The sequence below is a fragment of the Rhinolophus sinicus genome, chromosome 3, assembly GCF_057876585.1.
Source record: "Rhinolophus sinicus isolate RSI-liver-muscle chromosome 3, RSI-T2T, whole genome shotgun sequence".
NCBI lineage: Eukaryota > Metazoa > Chordata > Mammalia > Chiroptera > Rhinolophidae > Rhinolophus > Rhinolophus sinicus.
The window spans coordinates 45249061-45271481 of record NC_142503.1 but is presented as its reverse complement, the minus strand read 5'-3'; the positions used below and the strand labels follow the sequence as shown (position 1 = coordinate 45271481).

The 22421-nt window shown below is 37.9% G+C and overlaps 1 protein-coding gene across 1 annotated transcript in view; it reads right to left on the bottom strand.

Moving 5' to 3' along the window:
* The window catches only part of MCCC2 (methylcrotonyl-CoA carboxylase subunit 2), a 55427-nt gene that overhangs the window by 20951 nt on the left and 12055 nt on the right, over positions 1-22421 (bottom strand). The window contains exons 5-8 of the mRNA XM_019728086.3: positions 20622-20749; positions 18913-19025; positions 9133-9246; positions 5484-5548 (exon numbers count right to left, since the gene is read on the bottom strand). Coding sequence (XP_019583645.1) covers positions 5484-5548; positions 9133-9246; positions 18913-19025; positions 20622-20749 — 420 coding nt within the window. The remainder of the gene's footprint in view (positions 1-5483; positions 5549-9132; positions 9247-18912; positions 19026-20621; positions 20750-22421) is intronic.

The window sequence follows — 22421 nt, the reverse complement described above, 5'->3', positions numbered from 1 at the left end:
AAGTCGGGCAAAAATAGATACTGAAAAAAATAGAATTTGGCTCATTTTATGAATAAGGACTAAGCAGCTGTGATCTAAATTTTGATGTCTTGGCTAGGGAAAATGCTAAATCCTTGGGAGACATTTCTTAAAATTGGGCTCTCATAGTGGTTTAATGTTACTCTCCACCTCTGAATAAGAGCAGAGACCATATTTACTCCTCATTATGGCCCTCCAATGGCTTTGCAAATGGCAGCCCCTTCCGTTTCTGTAATACAACATTTACAATTGACCACATCTTTTAAATGCTACATACGCAATGCTAGCTACAATTGCTGACTTTTGGCTACACTAGTAATCCAGAATGCAAATAAAAGCAGAAAAAACTGCTTCCAAATCAGTAAGTGTTTAAAATAAAATGCTTTCTTTTAAAAACTGCCTAGTATGAGGCAGCTGGATGGTTCAGTGGGTTAGAGTACGAGTTCTGAACAACAGGGTTGCTGGTTCGATTCTCATATGGACCAGTGAGCTGCACCTTCTACAACTAGATTGAAGACAATGAGCTGCCTTGAGCTGCAGGAGGGGCGGCTGGATGGCTCAGTTGGTTAGAGCATGAGCTCTCAACAACAAGGTTGCCGGTTCAAATCTGGGATGGTGGGCTGCACCCCCTGCAACTAAGATTGAAAACGGTGACTGGACTTGGAGCTGAACTGCGCCCTCCACAACTAGATTGAAGGACAAGGACTTGGAGCTGATGGGCCCTGGAGAAACACACTGTTCCCCAATATTCCCCAATTAAAAAGAAGTAAAATTGAAATTAAAAAAATAAAAACTGCCTAGTATTAGGTCACAAAATAAGCCTCAATAAATTCAAAAAGACTGAAATTATATCAAGCATATTTTCTGATCACAATGGCATGAAATTAGAAATGAACTGCAGGAAAAAAAACTGGAGATTAAGCACCAGGCTTCTGAACAACCATTGGATCACAGAGGCAATCAAACAGGAAATCAAAAACTACCTTGAGAAAATGAAAATGAAAACACAACCTTACAAAATCCATGGGATGCAACAAAAGCAGTTTAAGAGGAACGTTTATAGTTATACAGGTCTATCTCAAGAAATAGGAAAACAACACCAAATAAACAATCTAAACTTACACCTAAAGAAACAAGAAAAAGAGGAACAAACAAAACCCAAAGTAAGCAGAAGGAAGGAAATAATAAAGATCAGAGCAGAGATAAATGAAATAGAAAAATAGAAAACATTAATGAACCTAAGATCTGCTTCTTTGAGAGGATAAATAAAACTGACAGGCCTCTAGCAAGACTCATCAAGAAGAGAGATAAAACAAATCAATAAAATCAGAAATGAAAAAGGAGAGATTACAACCGACACCACAGAAATACAAAGGATCATTAAAGAATACTATGAACAATTATATGCCATCAAATTTGACAGTCTAGAAGAAATGGATAAATTCTTAGAAACATACAACCTTTCAAAAATAAAGGAAGAAACAGAGAATCTGAACAGGCCAATTACTAGCGATGAAATTGAAGCAGTAACCAAAACACTCCCAACAAACAAAAACCCAGGACCAGATGGCTTCACAGGTGAATTCTACCAAACATTTAAAGAAAAGTTAGTACCTATCCTTCTCAAACTATTCCAAAAAATTGTAGAGGAAGGAACACTTCCAAACTCATTCTACGAGGCCAGCATCACCCTGATACCAAAATCACACAAAGACTCCACAAAGAAATAATTATAGGCCAATATCCCTGATGAACCCACATGGAAAATTCTCAATAAAATACTAGCAAACGGAATTCAACAGTATAGTAAAAAGATTATACACCATGATCAAATGGGATTTATGAGGGATGTAAGGATGGTTCAAAGTCTGCAAAACAATTAATGTGATTCATCACATCAACAAAACCGAGGATAAAAATCCTATGATTATCTCAATAGATGCAGAAAAACCATTTGACAAAATTCAACACCCATTTATGATTAAAATAAAACTCTCAACAACATGGGTATAGAAGAATCTTACCTCACCTTGTTAAAGGCTATGCTATGTATGACAAACCCACAGCTAACATCATACTCAATGGTGAAAAGCTTTCAGTTCTAAGATCAGTGGCCAACAAACATATGAAAAGATGCACAACATCACTAATCATCAGGGAAATGCAAATCAAAACCACAGTGAGATACCACCTCACACCAGGCAGAATGGCTATTATCAAAAAGTCAACAGATAACAAGTGTTGGTGAGGATGTAGAGAAAAGGGAATCCTTGTGCACTGCTGGTGTTACTGCAAAATGGTGCAGCCCCTATGGAAAACAGTATAGATATACTGTTTTCAAAAAACTAAAAACAAATATGCCCTATGACTCAGTAATTCCACTTCTAGGTATTTATCCCCAAAAAACAAGAACAGTAGTTTGAGAAGATATGTGCATGTCTATGTGCTCTGCAGCATTATTTACAACAGCCAAGATATGGAAGCAACCTAGATGCCCACCGACAGATGAATGGATAAAGAAGATGTGGCATATATACTGTATTTTGCTGTGTATAATGCGCACTTTTATGCCCAAATTTATGAGGAAAAACTAAGGATGTACATTATACATGGGTAGTACTGATTCCATATCTGAATAAATGTTTTTAACTCTTTTATTTATGCTTACGTATAAATGTTTTTAACTCTTTTATTTATGCTTATGAGTTAAAAGTGTAACTTTAGAAATCAATAATGATATCCATGTGCAAAATAATACTCTGGAATACGATAATTGGTTTTGTTGAACTTACGATAAACTTGGAACAATGAAGAGTTCTTGCCCTTCTATGATGCATAAATATCATAAATTTGTTACCGGTACCTAAAATTTCTTATACCTTGTATCTGTTGTTGTGTTTTGTAATTATTTGTTACATAAAATTTCTTGTACCATAACATGTTAGAAAATAATTGCTAAAATTCCTTTATAATACAAAAAACAAGTATCTAAATGTAAACAAATAAAAATTTGAATTAAAAAATTAAAAGTTTTTCCCTAAAAGTTTGGGCCAAAAATATGGGTGCAAATTATACACAGGATCACATTATATATGGCAAAATACAGTGTGTGTGTGTGTGTGTACACATATATACATTACATATATGTACACATATATGTATATACAGATGCATATATGTGTATATGCACACATATGTATATACATGTATACATATATGTACATATATGTATATACACACAAACACAATGGAATATTATGTAGCAATAAAAAAAGAATAAAACTTTGCCATTTGCAACAACGTGGATGGATCTAGTGGGTATTATGCTAAGTGAAATAAGTCAGAGAAAGACAAATACTGTATGGTTTCACTTATATGTGGAATCCGAAAACAAAACAAACAAACAAAACAAAAACAGATTCATGGAAACAGAGACCAAAGGGATGGTTACCACAAGGGAGGGGGTGGGGGGATGGGTGAAAAGGGGAAGGGGAATACAGTCAGTAATGTGATTAAGTTCACATGATGACAAATGATTACTAGAATTAGTGGGGTGATCACATTGTAAGGTATAAAAATGTCAAATCAGTATACTATACATGTGAAACTAATATAACCAATGTAAGATTATATACCAACTATACTTAAATAAAAAAATAAAATAAAAATGAAAAAAATGTATTTATTTATTTGGAAAGAAAGAAAGAAAAAGAAAGAAAGAAAAAAAGAAAGAAAGAAAGAAAGAAAGAAAGAAAGAAAGAAAGAAAGAAAGAAAGAAAGAAAGAAAGAAAGAAAGAAAGAAAGAAAGAAAGAAAGAAAGAAACTGCCTAGTAGTTAGCAATAGAACAAGAAAGAGAAAGCTTTGATGAGCCACTATATTATGCCTTTGTGTCCAATTAACTCCTACGGATGACTAATCTGAGTTATAAATATGTATTTATAAAGACAGAGAGAACTCAAAGCAATTTGTGACTAGTAAATTGTATGACACTATTCCCCCAAAAAGAGCCACCACCACGTAATCTTTGTCCCATGATTTTAATATTAATAGAGTGTTTAGTATGCACCAGACACTGTGCTATGAGGTAGGAACTATTCCTATCTTCATTTAACACATGAGGAAATAAAACTCAGCAAGGTTAAGCAGTTTGTCTGGTCACAGGGGTAATAAGTGAAGTAAATGAAAGATGAATTCTAGAACCTACACCCTAAATTGATACACTGCCTACAGCTTTCATGGGCACAGATTACTTTTTTTAAACATTCAAAATTTTTTAAAAAAAAATTAATGCTCCTCAAACATTATCTTTATCTACTTTCCCTGATTAAGCACCTACAAACAATGGCAGTCCACTCTGTCCTGCACCCCACTCACCCTATTCTACCTGTGTCCCCTTTCTGTCCAGGTGAAAACATCCACTCCACTATCTCCCTGTAGCAGTCAGTAAATGACCAGATAAGAGAGTATCACTGCAGCTCCACTCACACAGTTGTGCTCACCTAAATGAACAAGTATTCTGTTCAGACTCAGGTAGAAACTCAAGCTCTCCCTCTAAGCTTTTCTGTCTACCTCACCTCCACTCCAGTCATTCCCTCACTCATTGCTCCTTTTGCCTCCAGTTGTGAAACTAGATCAGTAGTGATCAGTTGTCTCCCCTGCCTCCTAGCACCTGTATGCTTTATGCATCCCTTAGATAAGACCCCCATGGGGCTTACCAAAACCCCACTCGTTTGGTTTGAACTGACCAATATCTGGCCCTAGCCCAGGAACCCCAAAGCACTCCAACCTGGGACCCTATTAGAAACGTGTGTCCCAGGCTCCCTCTCCCTCTCCCTTTTCCCATGCTGCCTTGACCTTCCTGTGTGACCACTCAAGGCATGCCATGTACTTCCTCCAGGACCTGTGAATAATAAACTTCTCTATTCCAACTTCTCTCGTGGTCTGTTGTAGCACTGTGGCTCCCGATCCAGCACCCTGTGCTCCACTTAACAAATGCTAATTTAACAAAATCATAACAGCTACATACCGCTGGGCCTGATCAACCTTCCACATGCTCTCCCTACATTTCTCCTTAGTAAGCCGTTTCTCATACACACATTTATATAGTTTTTTGGTAATTATTTGTTTATTGCCCACCTTCCTGACTAGAATGCAAACTCCTTAAGGTCAAAGACAATGTATATCTTCTCTCAAATATCTAAAACAGTGCCTGACACATGACAGGTGCTTGAGGGATGTTTGTTAAGTAAGAAACCTACCTCCCCAGTCTTTGTACAATAAAAAAGCTGATGTTCTAGCATAAAAATGCAACTCTACAGTTCAAAGAACTGAACACTAAAACAGCAGATCAACAACAAATAAAAGTATGGTTTGTCTGGCAAGTTTGACACTTGGAAAAATACTTTAAAGTTTTTTAAAACAAGTGAAAATCAATCCTGGAAAGAAACAACTGCTTCCGTTTCACCTGCAGTGAAGATCAGCACCTCCGAGATCCTCCGCTGACACCTCTTCTCCAGTTGCTGCTTTAACCTACGGCAAGGAGAACAGTCAATGGTGAGTCAGCCCATCCGAGACATAAAAATGCTTTCCTAACATGCACCGCCCAACCTGACTATACCTACAACTTTCTTTCACAGAGCTGAAGAACATTTTGTTTTCTAATTCCACCCACCTAGCAAACCTAGATCATATTTTCTCTAGTCTACAGATGAAAAATCTGAACCCAGAGTCACTGAGGAAGTTGCCCCCAGCTCCTGAGCACGTGACGGAATTTGATCTGAACCCAGGCACTTCTGGCCAGAAAGCCTGCCCTCTCCCCTACGTTAGGCTGCCTCCGTGCACGGCACAGCCTTCTTGTCTGGGCACGTGCTGCTGCCACTGCCTAGGCTCCCTTCTCCCTCTCGTTCACCTGGTGAATCCCTGCTTATCCTTCAAGCCCCACCTGCTCTGTGGCTTTCCCTGACCCACCCAGACCTTTTCATCATTAATGATACTGCACAGTATTAATACAGCAATGCTTGTTTATCCATCATCCAAGAGTATTCCGCTTACACCTCCAACATGGCACTTGCCAGACTGTATCAGTAATTTGCATGTGTCTCTGTCATCTCTATACTGCGAGTTCCTTGGTGGCAGGAACTGTGATTTATTCATCTTTGAACACTCAATAAATGTACTGAAGTAATGACTTTATTTCCCCTATGCTGAAAAACTCGTCTTAAAACAAAGTCTTAAAGGTATAATATCTTTAAGATGGGAAAAAATATCTAAGATTACTCACATCTAAGATTCAGCAGAATATGACCAAAAAGAAAGAAACCTCAAGTAATAAATTAAGAATGACTTAATTACAGCCTGAGAAATTCTAACAGGTAAAAGAAAGAGAAATCATTTAGTTCTAAATGCCAATGTGATCCTGTAGGAATTGCTTATTGATTTCTACTTCTTTGAGTTGATTGATTTGTTTCTTTTTCTTCAAACAGGAAAAACTTTAATTAGAATAATGAACATTAAAATACAGCATAGAAATGACTTATTCACTACATCGAAAGCTCTGTCTTAAATAAAAAATTATTCCATGGGGAGAGGAAATTAAAATTTTTATCTCCAATAATTCCATATGCAGACCTAAATTTCTGGTTCTCTGCTTCCCAAAAAAATTCAGTGTAAAATAGCCTTCAGACCAGACAATAACTAATTATAAAAGGTGTCTGGATATTTAAAATTGTTAAAGGAATAAACAACCAATATACTATGTTTATTTTCAGGGATGTGACTAAGAAAATAAAAATTCGTCATTGGTTAATATTTGTTGAACACCCACAACATTTGATACAGTGATAGGTGCAAAGAGAAAATTAAAATAGCTCATTCTATTAAATAACAAGTTCAGAAGATAAACAAAAGACAGGAAATCAAAAAGCTCCTTCAAAAACTTGTCTTATAACTATGCATTTTTTCAATCATTTTAAGCTACTGAAAACTATAGCAACTCAACCCCACATTATGTGTGAAACCTACAAAGCCTTTTCTCAATTTTCAGTAAAGGCAGTGTCAAAATTTAGAATTCTCAAGAAGATGAGGCTGCTGCTGCTTGTCTAGTAAGACTTTTGTTTGCAAAAGACTTGCAAACAAGTCTTTTGATGGTAGACTACTGAACAACGTTCAGTTCTGTGACAGAACTGCAGACTTCTCTGGCTGCTAAGTTGCTTCTTTCTAAGGTACAAGTTAAACCTGAATCCACTGATAACTGCTGACTTTTAGACAAAATCTCTGGAAAACAATTAGCATTATCCTATGATGCTGCTGCCTATATTCCCAAAAAGATGTTTCAAGTTTTACTCATATCTTTATTCATTCTCTAATAAAAAATAAACAAGAACTACTCATGAAAGTTTGTACCCTTTACCATACAAAGGTAAATTTTCAGTGGCTCTTCCTGTCATTAACTAATGATAGCTATCACATAAAGCTAGAGAAGTATTAAAGAATAATAAACACCACAGGCTTTTTGAATTATGCCTTGAGACTTTTACCACATTTGAAATGGCAGCTCTTCACACTTACTTGATCCTCAAAAGTTATTAAAAATTAACAGGATCATTTGGAAAATACACTTATTTCACATCAAACCATAATCTCTTTTTAACATTCTTTTTAATAAGTGTGTGTTAATATTCCAAAACCAAAGATTCTTTGACAGACTTTTGAAGCAATAAACTTACTTTCTGAGATAGAATTCACATACTGTAAAGCTCACCATTTAAAGTATACAGTTCAGTGCTTTTCAGTATATTCACAAACTGTGCAACCATCACCACTACCCAACTCCAGAACATCTCCTCACTCTGGAAAGACACCCCGTACTCATGAGCAGTCACTCCCCACTCCACCCTCCTCCCAGGACCTCGCAACTACTACGTAATATACTTTCTGTCTCTATGAATGTGCCTATTCTAAATATTTCATACAAGTAGAACTATACAGTATTTGTCACTTTGTTGTCTGGCATAATGTTTTCAAGGTTCATCCATGTTGTACCATGTGTCAGAACTTCATTTCCTTTTATGGATGAATCATACCCCATTGTCTATAGATTGTCTATTATTATAAATAATATTATTATCTATAGTTTATAGTTTTATAATGTGACATTTTTCTTTTTACTGATTTAATATTCTTGGATTTTACTTATATAATGGGACATTTTGTCATAAGGTGCAGTGATGACCTGTGTCTTCACCTACCCTCTATCCCTTTGAACTCTAAGATCATATTGTGATATAAACACAGCAGAGTGATGACTGCGGAAAATCACTGGAATGGAGCTGACCAAAGGAGAGGTGAGGGAGAGCCAGGATGATATAATCCAGTCTAGTCCTGCATCACAGGCCCGTGACCAGTGAGGTTGCACAGGGTCCCCTCTCGGAAGGGCCCTGTGCTTGGAGTTTAATGCTCAGTAGTCACCCTACTGAAATTCTAATTTATCTTTGAATTTGTGTCGTGTAAGTGAAGTCTGACAGGGCAATGGGGCATATGTGTTGGGGTTTAGAGCCTCAGCCCTTGGTCAGTCTGCCTCCTATCATCTCCCGGGGATGGGGTCTTGGCTCCCTGCTAACTGATGCCTGCTCTACCTTCTCCTCCCCACCCCTGCCTAGCAACTGTTACATCTGCCCCCAGGGAAGGCCTGGCACGGCGTGGGATCAGGGGTCAGGCATGCACCCCACGGTGTCACAGGGTGGACGACAGCACGTCATCACTGTTCTGGGCTGGCAGTGCTGAGTTATGTTCTCCAGCAGATGACTCGGTGCGGGTATGAGCTAAGGGCTAGCCTTTCACCCATTCCCCATCTAGGTACTAAGCAAATCCTGGCATGGAGGCTGCCTACCCTTGGGGGGTCACGTGTCCACTGGGAGTTGGGATAGTGGGCCCACTGAAAGCAGAGATAACCTGAGAGGGAAAAGATGAGAAAGCTCTGGAGATGGATGATGGTGATGGTTGCACAACAAAGTAAATATACTCAATGCCACAGAAATGTACACTTAAAAACGGTTAAAATGGTAAACTTTATATTATGTATATTTTTATTCAATCAACTGAGATTATGTTCTTACCAAGGGGGGTCCTCCCAAGAAAATGGTACCCTGCTTGCGTATAATGACATTTTCATCAGCCATTGCAGGCACATAGGCACCACCTGCTGTACAGGAACCCATGACCACCGCTATCTGGAATCCAAGCATACAAGAAACCCATGAGGTACAGCTCAAACAGTGAATTATACAGTTTCTGGATCTATAGTCCCATAAACATTGCAGTATCAAGGGATATTACTAACTGGTCTCTGTACTTCATTTTAAAAATGGAGTCCACTTAACATTTGGAAAAGTTTCTTAACTTATTGTATCAAAGTATTTTGAAGGGCTTATGTCATACCTTCACAAAGTTTATGAACAATCTCCCTGTGAGGAAGAAGACTGGCAAGGTAGACCATTAGCCTAAGCAACTAATGGAAAGAAGAAACTCATAACCTACCCACAGATGAGCAAAACTGTATTAAACGGATAATTTTTAAATCAAATAATAGTAAGTCCTGTAAAAAAATGCCACTTAGTCACAGGAATACTGAAATTTTCCAAACAAGTGTTGTTAATACTTTGTGTTATCCTGAATATGATATAAAAGCTTAAAAAATATTCTTACTTAGAGATTAGTATGACACAAAGAACAACAAATATGGGTTTGACAGATTACCCCTAGATAGGAATAAATAATATCACAAAGAAAATTAAGCGAAGTACGTAATGGATGTTTTCTTAAATTATCATATGAAAGCAGTTTTTGTTACTAATTCCAATATTCCATCATTTTCCCTTATGGTCATACAAATATCTGTTTTGAAAACAAAAGACCACACTAGTATTAATCCAAAAATGGTAGGCAGCACAAGTTCATATTTTTATGTCTAAATGGCTATCACAAGAGCATTTTTTCTTATTTAATGTATGTTATTAAAAAATGGCTGTAATATTTGTCAACATGCTACAGAAATATTTATCACTTATTGTTTCTGCTTATCAATCACCCAGAAGTTTGTTTTCAAAATAGCGATGGCTAGAAAAACTCTTGCCAATGAGCACAAAAAAACATTCATCACAGGAGTGTTCATAACAGAGAAAATGTGCAAATAACCAACATGTCCATCGACACAATATTTTGAATGTGTAAATGAATTATTGATAAATTCTTTAAGAATTGGAGGCAAAAATAACAAATGAAATGTTAACACTTCATAAATCCAAGCAGAGGGTACATGACTGCTCTGTTCTATAAGTCTCTGTACTTTCTACATGTCTGAAATATTTTATGGGCTTTTTCTTTAAGATTCTATCAGGAGCAAAGGACACGATTTCACCTTCTCAGCTTGTTCTCTCAAAACTACTTCAGTACTAAAAAAAAAAAAAAATCAAGGGAAGTAGAGAAGAGTCACAATTAAGTAAGAATCTAGAAGGGGACAATTTTCAACAGTAAGAAGTAAACAGGCATAGCAGGGTTCCAAGAAAACAACCAGAGAACAAAAGGAAAGAAGAGAACACTGTCAGCAAGTATTCCGAGACCAAGGATGGGCGTGGAGGTGGGGGGAGATGGAGGAGACCAACAAAGAGGAATCAGTCTGTCAAAATGTAGTAAGACAAAAATAAGGAAGATGTATGTCAACTCTATAGCAATAAAAAATTTTTTAAATGAGAGAAATGAAACTGAATGCCATCATGCCATCTGGGGACGGGGGGAAGATATACCAATTTAGTAGAAAAGTCTCACAAATGAATAGCTGACAAATTATTAGTACATCTATGACAGAGTTTTATCATATTCCAAAGGGCACTTCAGATGCATTTTCTCCATAGTACTTCTGAAACCAAAGAAATCAACAATCTACTTCTCTGCCACCAGCTAATAATGGCCCCCGATAATCCCTGACTCTGGGTATTCAAGTCCCGTGTGCTCTCGTCCCCTTGAGTGTGTGGAAGACATGGTGATGTGCTTCTATCCAATGGCAGTGCTACTTCTGCGATTAAGTTATGAGACTGCTTCTTCCATCCTTCTGGCCCTCTCTCTTACCCACTTGCTTGCTCGCTCCGATACAGCCAGCTGACATGGCAGGTGAGATGCTCTATGGAGAAACCCACATGGGAAGGAACCTGGTGAGGCCTCCAGCTAACAGCTCCTAAGGAACTGAGTGAGGCCTGCAAAGATCTAAATCCCGCCAACAACCACTTGAGCGAGTGAGGAAGAGAATCCTTCCCAGTCAAGCTTTGAGGTGACTGCAGCCATGGGAGAGACCCAGAGCTAGAAGACCCAGCTAGAAGAGTGCTCAGACTCCTGACCCATAGAAACTGCAAGATAATAAACGCTGTTGTTTTAAACTGCTCGATTTTGGGGTAATTTGTTCTGCAGCAATAGATAACTAATACAGAGATCAAAACCATCTACTTTAAGTGATTGCAATTGAAGCACATCTGAAAACTTGGGACAGTCCGTTTACAGTACTTGGTTGTTGTTGCTCTTCAATGTATCTATCTATAAACCAGGTCCTGTATTCCAGATGGGAGACAGGCCATAAATAGAATTCTGTGCCATCCCAGACAGTGATGAAAACCAAGAGAAGGACATAGGTAAATCTTGAAACCGGTCACAAAAGACCACACATTGTATGATTCCATTATATAAAATGTCCAGAATAGGCAAGTGTATAGAGACAGAAAGTGGATTGGTGGTTGCCAGGGGCTGGAGAGACTAGACAGAAATGGGGAACAGCTACTAATGAATAAGGCATTTCCTTTTGGGGTGATAAAAATGTTCTAAAATTGATGCAACTCTGTGAATAGCCTAAAAACCATTAAATTGTATATATTAAATAGGTAAATTGTCTGATATGTGAATTATATCTTAAAAGTTGTTACAATTTTTTTTTTAAAAAAGCAAAAGCTAGAGTTACTAAGTATACCAAGATCAAAATTCTCAAATTTACCATCAATAAGAAAGGCTATTCCACTCAGACATACCTAACAAGAACAAAATTTAATATTGCTAAAGCAAATTCTGATACTAGGAATAAAAATTAAATAAAAGAGCACTGATAAGTTGCCATTTGTCATCATTTCATTCTGAGCCATTAGCTCACTCACAAAATAAAGTGAATGAGGTGTCCCAAGAACTCTGCCACTGTGTCTGCTGCTGCTTCTCACAAAGCACAGGGACCCCAGGGCCAAAACAGCACTGACGACTTTCCAAGTCCCAAAGCATCAGTCTGTGGTACAACAAAGATCTTACACTGGGCCATGCTGGACAAATGATCTGGAACCTCAGGAAGGAAATTCTGTTGTTTCCTCCACTAAAAGGATATAAGATGCTTAACTATAAACTATTAGGATGACACTCAGAGGCGTGTGGGGGACACAACACAGCCACTGTACCAGGAGAGACCCTCCCCTGCATCAGGTCAACGGAGAACTCCCAACACCTGGACTGAGAGGCTACAATCCACCCCGTCACCAGTGAGGGGGGTCTGCTCTGTGACGGACAAACCAAGAGATCCCGCTTGCAGGCTGAGGAAGGCCCTGGTGATTCCATAACTTGAATCAAGAAGGCTAAGAATGATGTATACCTGACAGTAACAGTATTTGTCATAACCACCACAGAAAGCACAAGCAGAATTTCTGAATAAATGAGATGCTACAAAGCAGAGGTAAAAGTCTTTCAAAAACTTTAGACAAAACTTTATTACCCTCCAGGTCTTGTCTGAACAAATAGAGACTGGGTCTCATTGCACCCAAACCAAATTACAAAATGTTTGTCAGCAGTCTGCCCTATGGAAAGGGTCTCTGAAAGGGAGTCAAGAGGTTTTATACCGAATTCTAAAAACTGTGTGAACTCTAAACCTCCATCCTTCCCCTGAAAAATTGCAGAAGACCATCCAGTTCAAAGGCACACAGTGATATAAATGTATTATAACTTGGAGAGGGGGAAAGTCCCAGTTTGTTACTTGATGGAAAAGCCATTAAAAATATAACAATGTTTTTTAAATCTCTCATCTTCTTTTTCAATTCCAAGTAATTGTGGAAAGCAAATACTGCCTGTATCACATTTTTTTTCCTTCCTGTACTTGAAGAGCCGCCGTTAAAAAATAAAAGCCACAAAATACACATGTCCATTCTAGAGCTATCCAGTATTTAAGAACATTATCAACTATAGAGACTGCTCACACCACTGATTCTAGAATGCTCATGCTAATCTGTACTAACTGGATAGGCCGAAATGTACACGGAAAACAAAAAGTCCATCTTACCCAAAACATTGTGTTTCTTCCTCAATCTTTCTATCAGAGACTCAAAGCAATCAAACAGGCCCTATCCGGCTTCGTGAACAGGTTGAAATGCATTTTTAAAGTAATATAATATACAGTGCCTGTCCTGACTAACCCCCAACAATCACCAATGTCTGAAGCAAAGAAAATAAATTTCAAAAACAATGAGCTAATGGGGGTGGCCAGTTAGCTCAGTTGGTTAGAGCGTGGTGCTAATAACACCAAGGTTGCCGGTTCCATCCCTGCGTGGGCCACTGTGAGCTGCGCCCTCCTTAAAAAAAAAAAAAAGTGCTAAGCCAAGATGGGGAAGAGGGAAAGGATAGGAAAGAGGAAAGGAGGAACACCTGAGAATAATTTTAAGTACATCTCCAAAAAGAGAATAGGCAGAAACACAAAGAAAAACAAGCGAAAGGCCTGAGGAGCTGCAACTAAACCTGGCTCAGTGAATAATGCCTGTTTCAGAAGAAATAAACTATTAGTAAAAACAAAAACACATTGTTGCTGGTGTAGTAAGGATTACACTAAAACAAGGAAGAGAACTGATGCATCGGAACAAAAATCACTCTAGACTGGACTACCACTAGATCATAAAAATTAATGGTAATGTGAGACCTAAAAAAAATAAATACAAAGATCCCACTTTGGAAGACAAGTGTCTCACATTTAAAAAGCCAGCAACATGGAAATAATCAGGAAAACAGAAGAAGTGTATTTCCAAGGTCACCAGGCATGGATGGATCTGGAGAAGGCCCAGGAAAGGTATCCTCAGAACGTGAGAACCAAATATTAGGACAACCAGACATCAATACGCCGTATCTTTAAACTTCAAAAACAAACAAGGCATCCTAAGACCTACCAGAAAGGAAGGAAAGATGGAACTCAAGAGAATACAAAGATAATACTTCATTTAACTGTCTTTGCTCCTCGAGAGCAAAAACAAAAATTTTAAACATGGAAGACGTGTAGGAATCTGTCCACACTTTTACAACTGCAAAAATATAGAAAATAACAGAGGTCTGATTGTCAAAAGACACAGAACTTAGAAGTAGGATATGTGGATTTACAACAGGCAAGGTTAATAACATTAAATAAAAACCAACCCTGGGAAGGAAAACAGGAAATGAACCAGTAAGGAAGACTGTGTTCACTATCAAAATGCACACGTAACATAACTGGAGTTATAAGGGACTGTTTATATAATAACATACAGAAATTGTTTTTATCACCCACCTAAAGCTAAGTCTTATATAAATAATAAAACAGTACAGTAAAATATGGGAAATAGAACTACTCAGTATGTCAGATATCACTTTAATAGTTATAAGGAGTTTCACTCTTTTGATAAATATTAAGTACCTTCTCAGGGAAATGTGTGAAGATATAAACATTCACCTAATATTGTCTCTAATCTCTAGTAGCTTAGAGTCTAGTGAGGAAAATTAGTTAGGATATATCTAGATAAAAGGGATAAATGCCATTAATAAGGTATAGCTCAAGAATTACGAGAGATGGGAGAAGGAAAAGATTACTTCCAGTAAGGGATTCTGGGAAGCTTTCCTGAAAAAGGTAACACCTGAGATGAGCCACGGAAAATGGGATGGAGACTTAGACCTCAAAACCGGGGGAAAGAGGGCATGGCATGGACTCGGGCTGACAGTGATGAAAGGCCACGGTGCACAGGCACACCAGTGAGTGCGTCAGATTCACGGCAGCTTACAGGGGATGAGCAGTAAGGCTAGAAAGTTAGTTTACAACTAGATCACTTGGGGTCTTAAGTACCAGGCTAAGAAGTCTGAATTCGCGTTATAGAAAATAGGGTTTGGAACCAAGGAACTAGACAAAGAATAACCTTGCAGTAATGTGTACAATGGACAGAAAAGGAGAGACTCGGCAGACGGGACACCAGGCCAGCATAGCCCGTGCCACAGGATAGTACCAGGACAGCTGGTAATGAAGGCCTGAACTACCCACGGTGACGAATGGAATGGAGAGGAAAAATCGATAGGACTTCATTCGCCAAAGGGTTTCTATGTGTTAATTATCTGCCCAGCATCAGAAGAGCTCCTGGGGATACAAAAATAAGGAAGATACTATATATATTTTTGACCTACAAGAATTAAGTAGGGGAAAAAGCAGAAAAGAGTCCAGGATGACATCAAAGTTTCAATCCTAAGGAAAAGAGCAAGAAGGAAGTACCATCAATAGCAAACAGGAACACAGGTGACGGAACAAAAACCAGCGGGGAAGCAAACATGCTCAGTGTCTAGTTTGAGCTGATGGTGCCAGCAGGAAATCCATAGAAACAGAAGCCCTAAGTGTAAGCAGAGGTGTGAAGGGAGGGCAGGACTAGAAAAAGATCATTGAGGTGGCAGGTATGTCGTGAGATGTTATTAAACCATTAAGGTCAAGTTCTTGGGTGGGGTTGGGAGGATTAAACAGAGAGAGTGGGTGTAGGGAGCCGGAGCATTAAGGGTTAAGAAAATGTAACTTCAAGCAGAGTTTGGGAGGATCGCTAAGGAGAATTCCGATAAGCATAAAGAACAAACAGACACCTGCTGCCCTGGGAATGGGAAAATATCTAAAGGTCTAAGAACAGTCAGGGCCAAACTTTGAGAAAACATAACTAATCTGTACTTGCTGCCTCAGCCGCTTTATGTAACCTTCTTGTTTTTGTGTGTATAAAAGAAAGCTGAAAAATAAAGTAGACGCAGCAGTCTAATTAGAACTGCTCGCCCTCCCGATCCCATCTTTGTCTCTTGTCTATTTTTTTCTCAATCCTCACTCCCCACTTCAGGAACCGTTCGTCTCGTCGGCAGGCTCCGACAAGTGGGAGAATAAGGAAACCCCAGTGGCATGAAACCTAAGGAGACTCTCAGGAAAGGGAACAATGACGATACCGTGAGGTTGTGCCGACTGAGAATCTGGTCTCTAGAAGGTTAGCAAGACCCTCTGTGGGCAGTAAGGCTGTAAGGAGAGCGAGCAGTCAGGAGTAAAGATACTGGGCCAATCCTTAAGAAGTCTGGGAAGTCCAGGAAGGAGGGAAGCTTTGAGGACGAGCAGAAGCTAGAAACGGTCCTTTTCTTTTGGCATCATTTTTGGTACTTTTTCTTTTTCCTTTAAAAAAAGAGGACATCAACGTTAACTATTGGCTATAAGGAAAAAAGAATAAGTGGATGAGAAAATATTAAAGTAAAAGAGAGAAATGAGGTAAAGCACAAAAGAGGGGTTGATGTTAAGATTATAAGTGACAACTTTAGCCTTGGAGAAGAGGGACAATTCTTTCTGGGATAAAAGACTTCAGAGTAACAGTGTTTTCAATAGAAAGAGCAGCACTCACACATAGCCTGACTTTTTCAGTAAAGTACGTAGCAGTAGCTTCAGTGCAGATGTCACGTTTAGAGTTCATATACTGGGGGAAAGATCAGAACGGGCGCTATGAAGACTAGTATATAATAACAATTTTTTTTTTTTTAATTTCAAGAGGTTCATAAGAATATCAAAAGGCAAATCTCAACCATAAACTTCCTATTAGAGAGCAATAGAAAAAATATGCTAAGAGTAGTGGCTCAGTTAAAGAAATACTGATGTGAAAATTTTTAGGAAACAAAAATAAAACAGGCGAAAGGAAGGAATTCAGTCAAATGCCCCTCAGGCATTTTAGATTTTTTTTTTTATCATAGGCAGGTATTGCTTATTCAAAAATATATGGACGCTTTTAATTTTAAAACGAAAAATATATGGATCCTTTTAATTTTAAAACGACCTGTTTTTAAAGCACTTGAAGCTTTAGGTTCCACAGGAGCAGAGACCCTACCTGATTTTATTCACCAGCATAGTACCGGCTTACAGTAGGTTCTCCATAAATAGTATTTGTTAATTGTTGGTTGATGTTTTATATAGTTTCCACAAAAGCTACATGAACAAAAAAAGAACTAAAAATGAAATTGCAAGGTGACAGAGGTCTGCAGTGGGTGGAATAATGGTCCCAACAAAGATATGTCCACACCCAAATCCCCAGAACCTAGGAATGTGACTTTATTTGGAAAGAGCCTGCAGATATAATTAAGGATCTTGAGATGAGATCAGCCAGGATTAGCTGGGTGGGCCCTCCATCTAATGACAAGTGTCCTTATAAGAGAGGGAAGAGGACACACAGACACACAAAGGAGAAGGCGTGTGAAGACTGAGGCAGAGATGGGGGTCATGAAGCCACAAGGCAAGGGAACACCTGGAGCCACCGGAAGCTGGAAGAGGCAGGAAGAGTCTCCCTTAGAGACTCTCAGGGAGCATGGTCCTGCCACCACCTTGACTTCAGACTTCTAGCCTCCAGAACGTGAGAGAATACATTTTTTTCAGTTAAGCCACTCAGTTGGTAGTAATTCATTATATCAGTCCTAGGAAACTAATGCAAGGTTAGTACAGCTATATAAATTATAATACCAGATTAAATGGGCTAACCTCCCCTATAAAACAAAAGATCACAATAACAATTTCATACAAGATAATGGAAGAGCCATTTATGCAAAATTAAGCAAAGCTGGTTTCTATTTAGATAAATAAAGCATAGAGATATAGGCAAGGTCACTGCACAACAGTAAAATATATAATAATAGTAACAACATACCCTATTGATAGAAAAGAAAAAAGAAGAGATGTAGTCATTGCAAGTGAAGACAAATTAGAAGATTAATAAAAATATTACAAACTTAAGAAATCCAGTAACAACATAAACAAAGGAGTAGCATCAGTATTATGAAATATTTCAAACATGTAAAAACAATTAGAGAAAAATAAAATAAATATCCTTTCACCTAATACCAAATCTTAATAAATCTTGACAATCGGCCAAATTTAAATGATATTTTTAAGGAATAAAGTATTTCAGATATAACTGAAGCCTCTACATACCTCCTACCTGACCCCTTTTTCCTCCCTCCCACCTCAAAGGTAATCATTGTTTTAAAGCTAAGTGTATCATTCACATGTACATGTTTAGCCATAAATAACACAGTATTATTTGATATATTTAAGCTTTACATATGTAATAATTGGCTGTGTATTTATTCCACTATTTTTTTCTCAACATACTTTTGAGACTTATTTACGTTGATGCATGCAATTCTAGTTCATTCACTTTAACAGCTAAAAATTGTATTATTAATCTCCCATTAACGATCATTTAGGTTGCTGTTTAACTTTTGCTGTAACAAACAATACTACAACTTTCTTGTACATATCTCCTCACACATTTCAACAGTGTCCAGCGTTTCAAGAGTCCAGTCCTAAAAAAATGATTACTCAGTGCCCATTCTTTTTAAAAACTCTTTTCCTTTGGTGGATAACCTTTATAACAGTATAAGTGTATTCCCATAATTAACAAAAGTATCTAACTAGAGGTAACCTTAAGATATTTTCTACGGAAAAAAACTAAACCCTGAATTAACTTCTGTTTTAAGTTATCTCAGAGTACCTACTTAGCAAAGTCACTTGGAGCAAAAAGCAATATATCTCATTAATGAGAAATTACCTGTGCAATATTTTTAGAAGACATAATTGCCTGATTATAAAATATACGGCCAAAGTGATCTCGATCTGCAAATTCCTCTGCTTGTCGAGGTAAGTTTGCCCCTCCTGAATCAACTGAAGACAAGAGAAATGACAGAAATAAATACATCTCTATGAACAAAATATGCGACACACAGGAAGACTTGTATCAATGACAGCAGCAGTTCTTAATCCCATTCACAAAAAACTTGCCCTATCATTCTAAACTATCCTGCAGCACCTTTCTCCAATCCCCCAATGCCACCAAAAGGATTCCGTTTTCCTCAAATCCATTTGGCTCTCCTACCCCTGCACAAAACTCCACTTGAAATGTGTAGGCCATTCTCTCCTTTGAGGACCAGCTGAAGCCCCAGAAACACCATATATGCTTAACCAGTTCAGCTAAAAAAAAGTATCTCTCTTTTAAATCAATACAAAAACCTCCTATGCAATTCATGTGACACTTTATCACATACAGCCTTTGGGTATTGTTTTTACTGCAGATTAGAGTAGTGGATAAGAATGTCAGCTGAGTTCAAAACAGAGCTTAGTGACTGTATACAGGCCTGTTTCCTAGACCTTCTATGTCTTGGTTTCCTCATCTGTGAAATGAAGGTACCAACAGTAGCTATCCCATACAGTTGTTACTGGGATAACATGAAATAATGTGTGTAATGCACTTAGTTCAGCACATATTGTGAATGCACACAGTAAAGCTACAAAGTTAGCTAGTCCTATACCGATCACTTTTGGATACAACCGTGAGGCTCTGATTGTTAACAGATACATTATATCCTGACTCCTATCAAGACAGAAACAACATAATACTCTTCCCAGCATCCCCCACAGTGTTTGCACAGCACCTGCAAGCAGCAGGGCCTCATTTGCTGTATTCTACATGTGCAAAGTACTTCACAGTGTAAGTCAACCAGGTAAATTCACTTTCGTAGGGAAAAAAAAAATCTCTGCATCAGTACCTATTCAAATACCCACATAAATGAACAACATATATTTGCGTGTTACCAAACTAAACCAATCTCCATCCAGAAGTGGCAATTCCATACTACCTTGCTTTGATATTCTTTTTTGAAACATCCTCAGATTTAAATCTATTTTAATTTTAAACATAAATATATTTTTATTGAAAATTAAATTTCCTTACTAGATTTATTGGGGTGATCACTTTGTAATGTCCAATCAATATTAATGTCTAATCACTATGTTGTATACCTGAAACTAATATGATATTGTATGTCAACTATAATAGAAAAATAAATTTTAAAAAATTAAATTTCTTTAATATCTGCTCAAATTATAAACACACTCAAACATTTAACATAGCATCTGGCACTCAAGAGATCCATAAATATTAGCCACTATTTGTTCATAGTTTGAACCCATTATGGTTAACAGAAAAACAAAATATATAGAAGAAAAGAAAATACACGTGCAGAGAAAAAACTGGCATGCACCAAAATACTGTCAGAGGTTATTCCTCAGTGATGTTATTATGGGTAGTTCTTGTTTACTTTATTTCCCAGCGTTTCCAACACAAAACATGCATTTCTTTTGTAATAATGGGAGAAACGAACAGTTATAAATACTAATTGATAACGTCATATAAATAGCCTTCTAAACAGTCTTATATTTTACCAGCTAAAAATAGTTTATTTTACAACTACTGTGACTTACCCAAGTAGATGCAAGGGAGCCTGTTTTGCATTGCAATTTCTTGTGCCCGTAAATGTTTTTTCACAGTCACTGGGTAATAGGTACCTCCTTTGACGGTGGCATCGTTGGCAACAATCATGCATTCTACTCTGAAAGGCAGAAATTTCATTGGAAAGAGAATGAGAGATTTCTTCAAAGTTAAAGGCCAACGACATCACATTCCATGACACTCCAATGCCACCTTCAACTTCTAGTACATATCACAATGACAGTCATTATATCATAATCTTGGGATACCAAAGCAAGATTTAATCACAATTCATACATTCATTTATATAATATAAAATGATCACTTTTAACAAGTTTACAAACTCACACTTGATTTTTATAGTCATCAGTCCTATATTAGTAGTGAAAAATTAACACCCTAAGCCACATTTCATAATGCTTATTTGAATAAAAGGGTATTTGAACAAGACAATAAAAATAAAAAAATCCAAGTCTCAAGGGTGAGAAAACCCATCATAATAAACCTTCAAGTTTCCTTTAAGGAAGGTACTTTGCAAAAATGAAAACTAACCCATCACGAGTATTTCTTTTCATGTTTTCAAAAGTTCACCACTACTGCCATATGCTTTTCTATAAAACTAAAAGAAGTTTAAAATACACCATTTATCTTTCTCAAAGTGACAACAGATGCAAACTTTAAAATAGTATATTGGAAACATACACTACAACGTGCCCTTTCTCTGCAAAACCATGCTGTTGGGTACCTCAGCCCACAAGTCACACACTGAGCAGCAGAGTGGGGAACGCGGGCGGTCAGTTAGGGAAACTGCTTAACTTGTCAGGAAACCTGAAGATCAGAGGTTCACTTGAAACTTGAAAGAACAGTGTGCTCTTTACAAAACTTAATCTTCTTTATATTGATGATGTTTCTGCAATCGCACTTTATAGTCTCTAGAATTCTAAAAAGTAACTCATTGAATCTCTGTTGAAAGTAGAGAACAGGAACTGAGCGCACAGCCTGTTGGGCTCATGCTGTGCTTCTGGACTAGGGTACAAGGCCTGCAGAGCTCTCCACAGCGTAACAGGGCTCCTCTCCCTGGAGCATCAATTGTATTCATTAGAACTGTGGACAGGGGAAAAAGGGGCTCTGGAAAGTAACCTCACAGGGGGATCTGATCATAAATTCCTAACTGGGCAAGCCAGAGCAGGCAGTCACACCCCAGGCATAAACTTTTTAGTAAAAAGTTTATCTTTGCCTTAAGCAAGCTCTGTCCATTGTTTCTATGCATCTAGGTGAACACACCTTTGAAATAAACTGTAACCACCCTCCAAAAAAAGCACACAATCTTGTTAGGTATCCTGTAATCAAATCCCCACCTTGCTTTTTCCCACCTCCATGTAATCTTCCTAAATTCCTTCCTTCATTTCAAATGTATTTTTAAAGAGCTGCAAACCTGTCATTCTCTGGAGCATTCGAGATAGTGTTTCCCGGCATATGTTTGTCTCAAACAAACTCTTAGATAAATCCTCTACAAGTTTGGACATTTCTTACCTGGACAGGTCATATAAAGCCTTTTTCCATGACTGGAATGCAAATTTTTAATTACTTTAACATTAAACAAACTAGACTTGGAAGGGAATTTAGGCTTAGGGCTGGCGGCTGGGCCAGGGCCCCATATCTCCAGGACTGTGGTCACACTTCCCTGCCCTGCGGTGCTGCAGGAAAAGCTTAAGAAGCTCTGGTGATGGGCGGAGACCAGGCTGTGAAGTCAATCAAAGCTTGGCTGCAATTCTGGCTCTGCCACTTGCTAC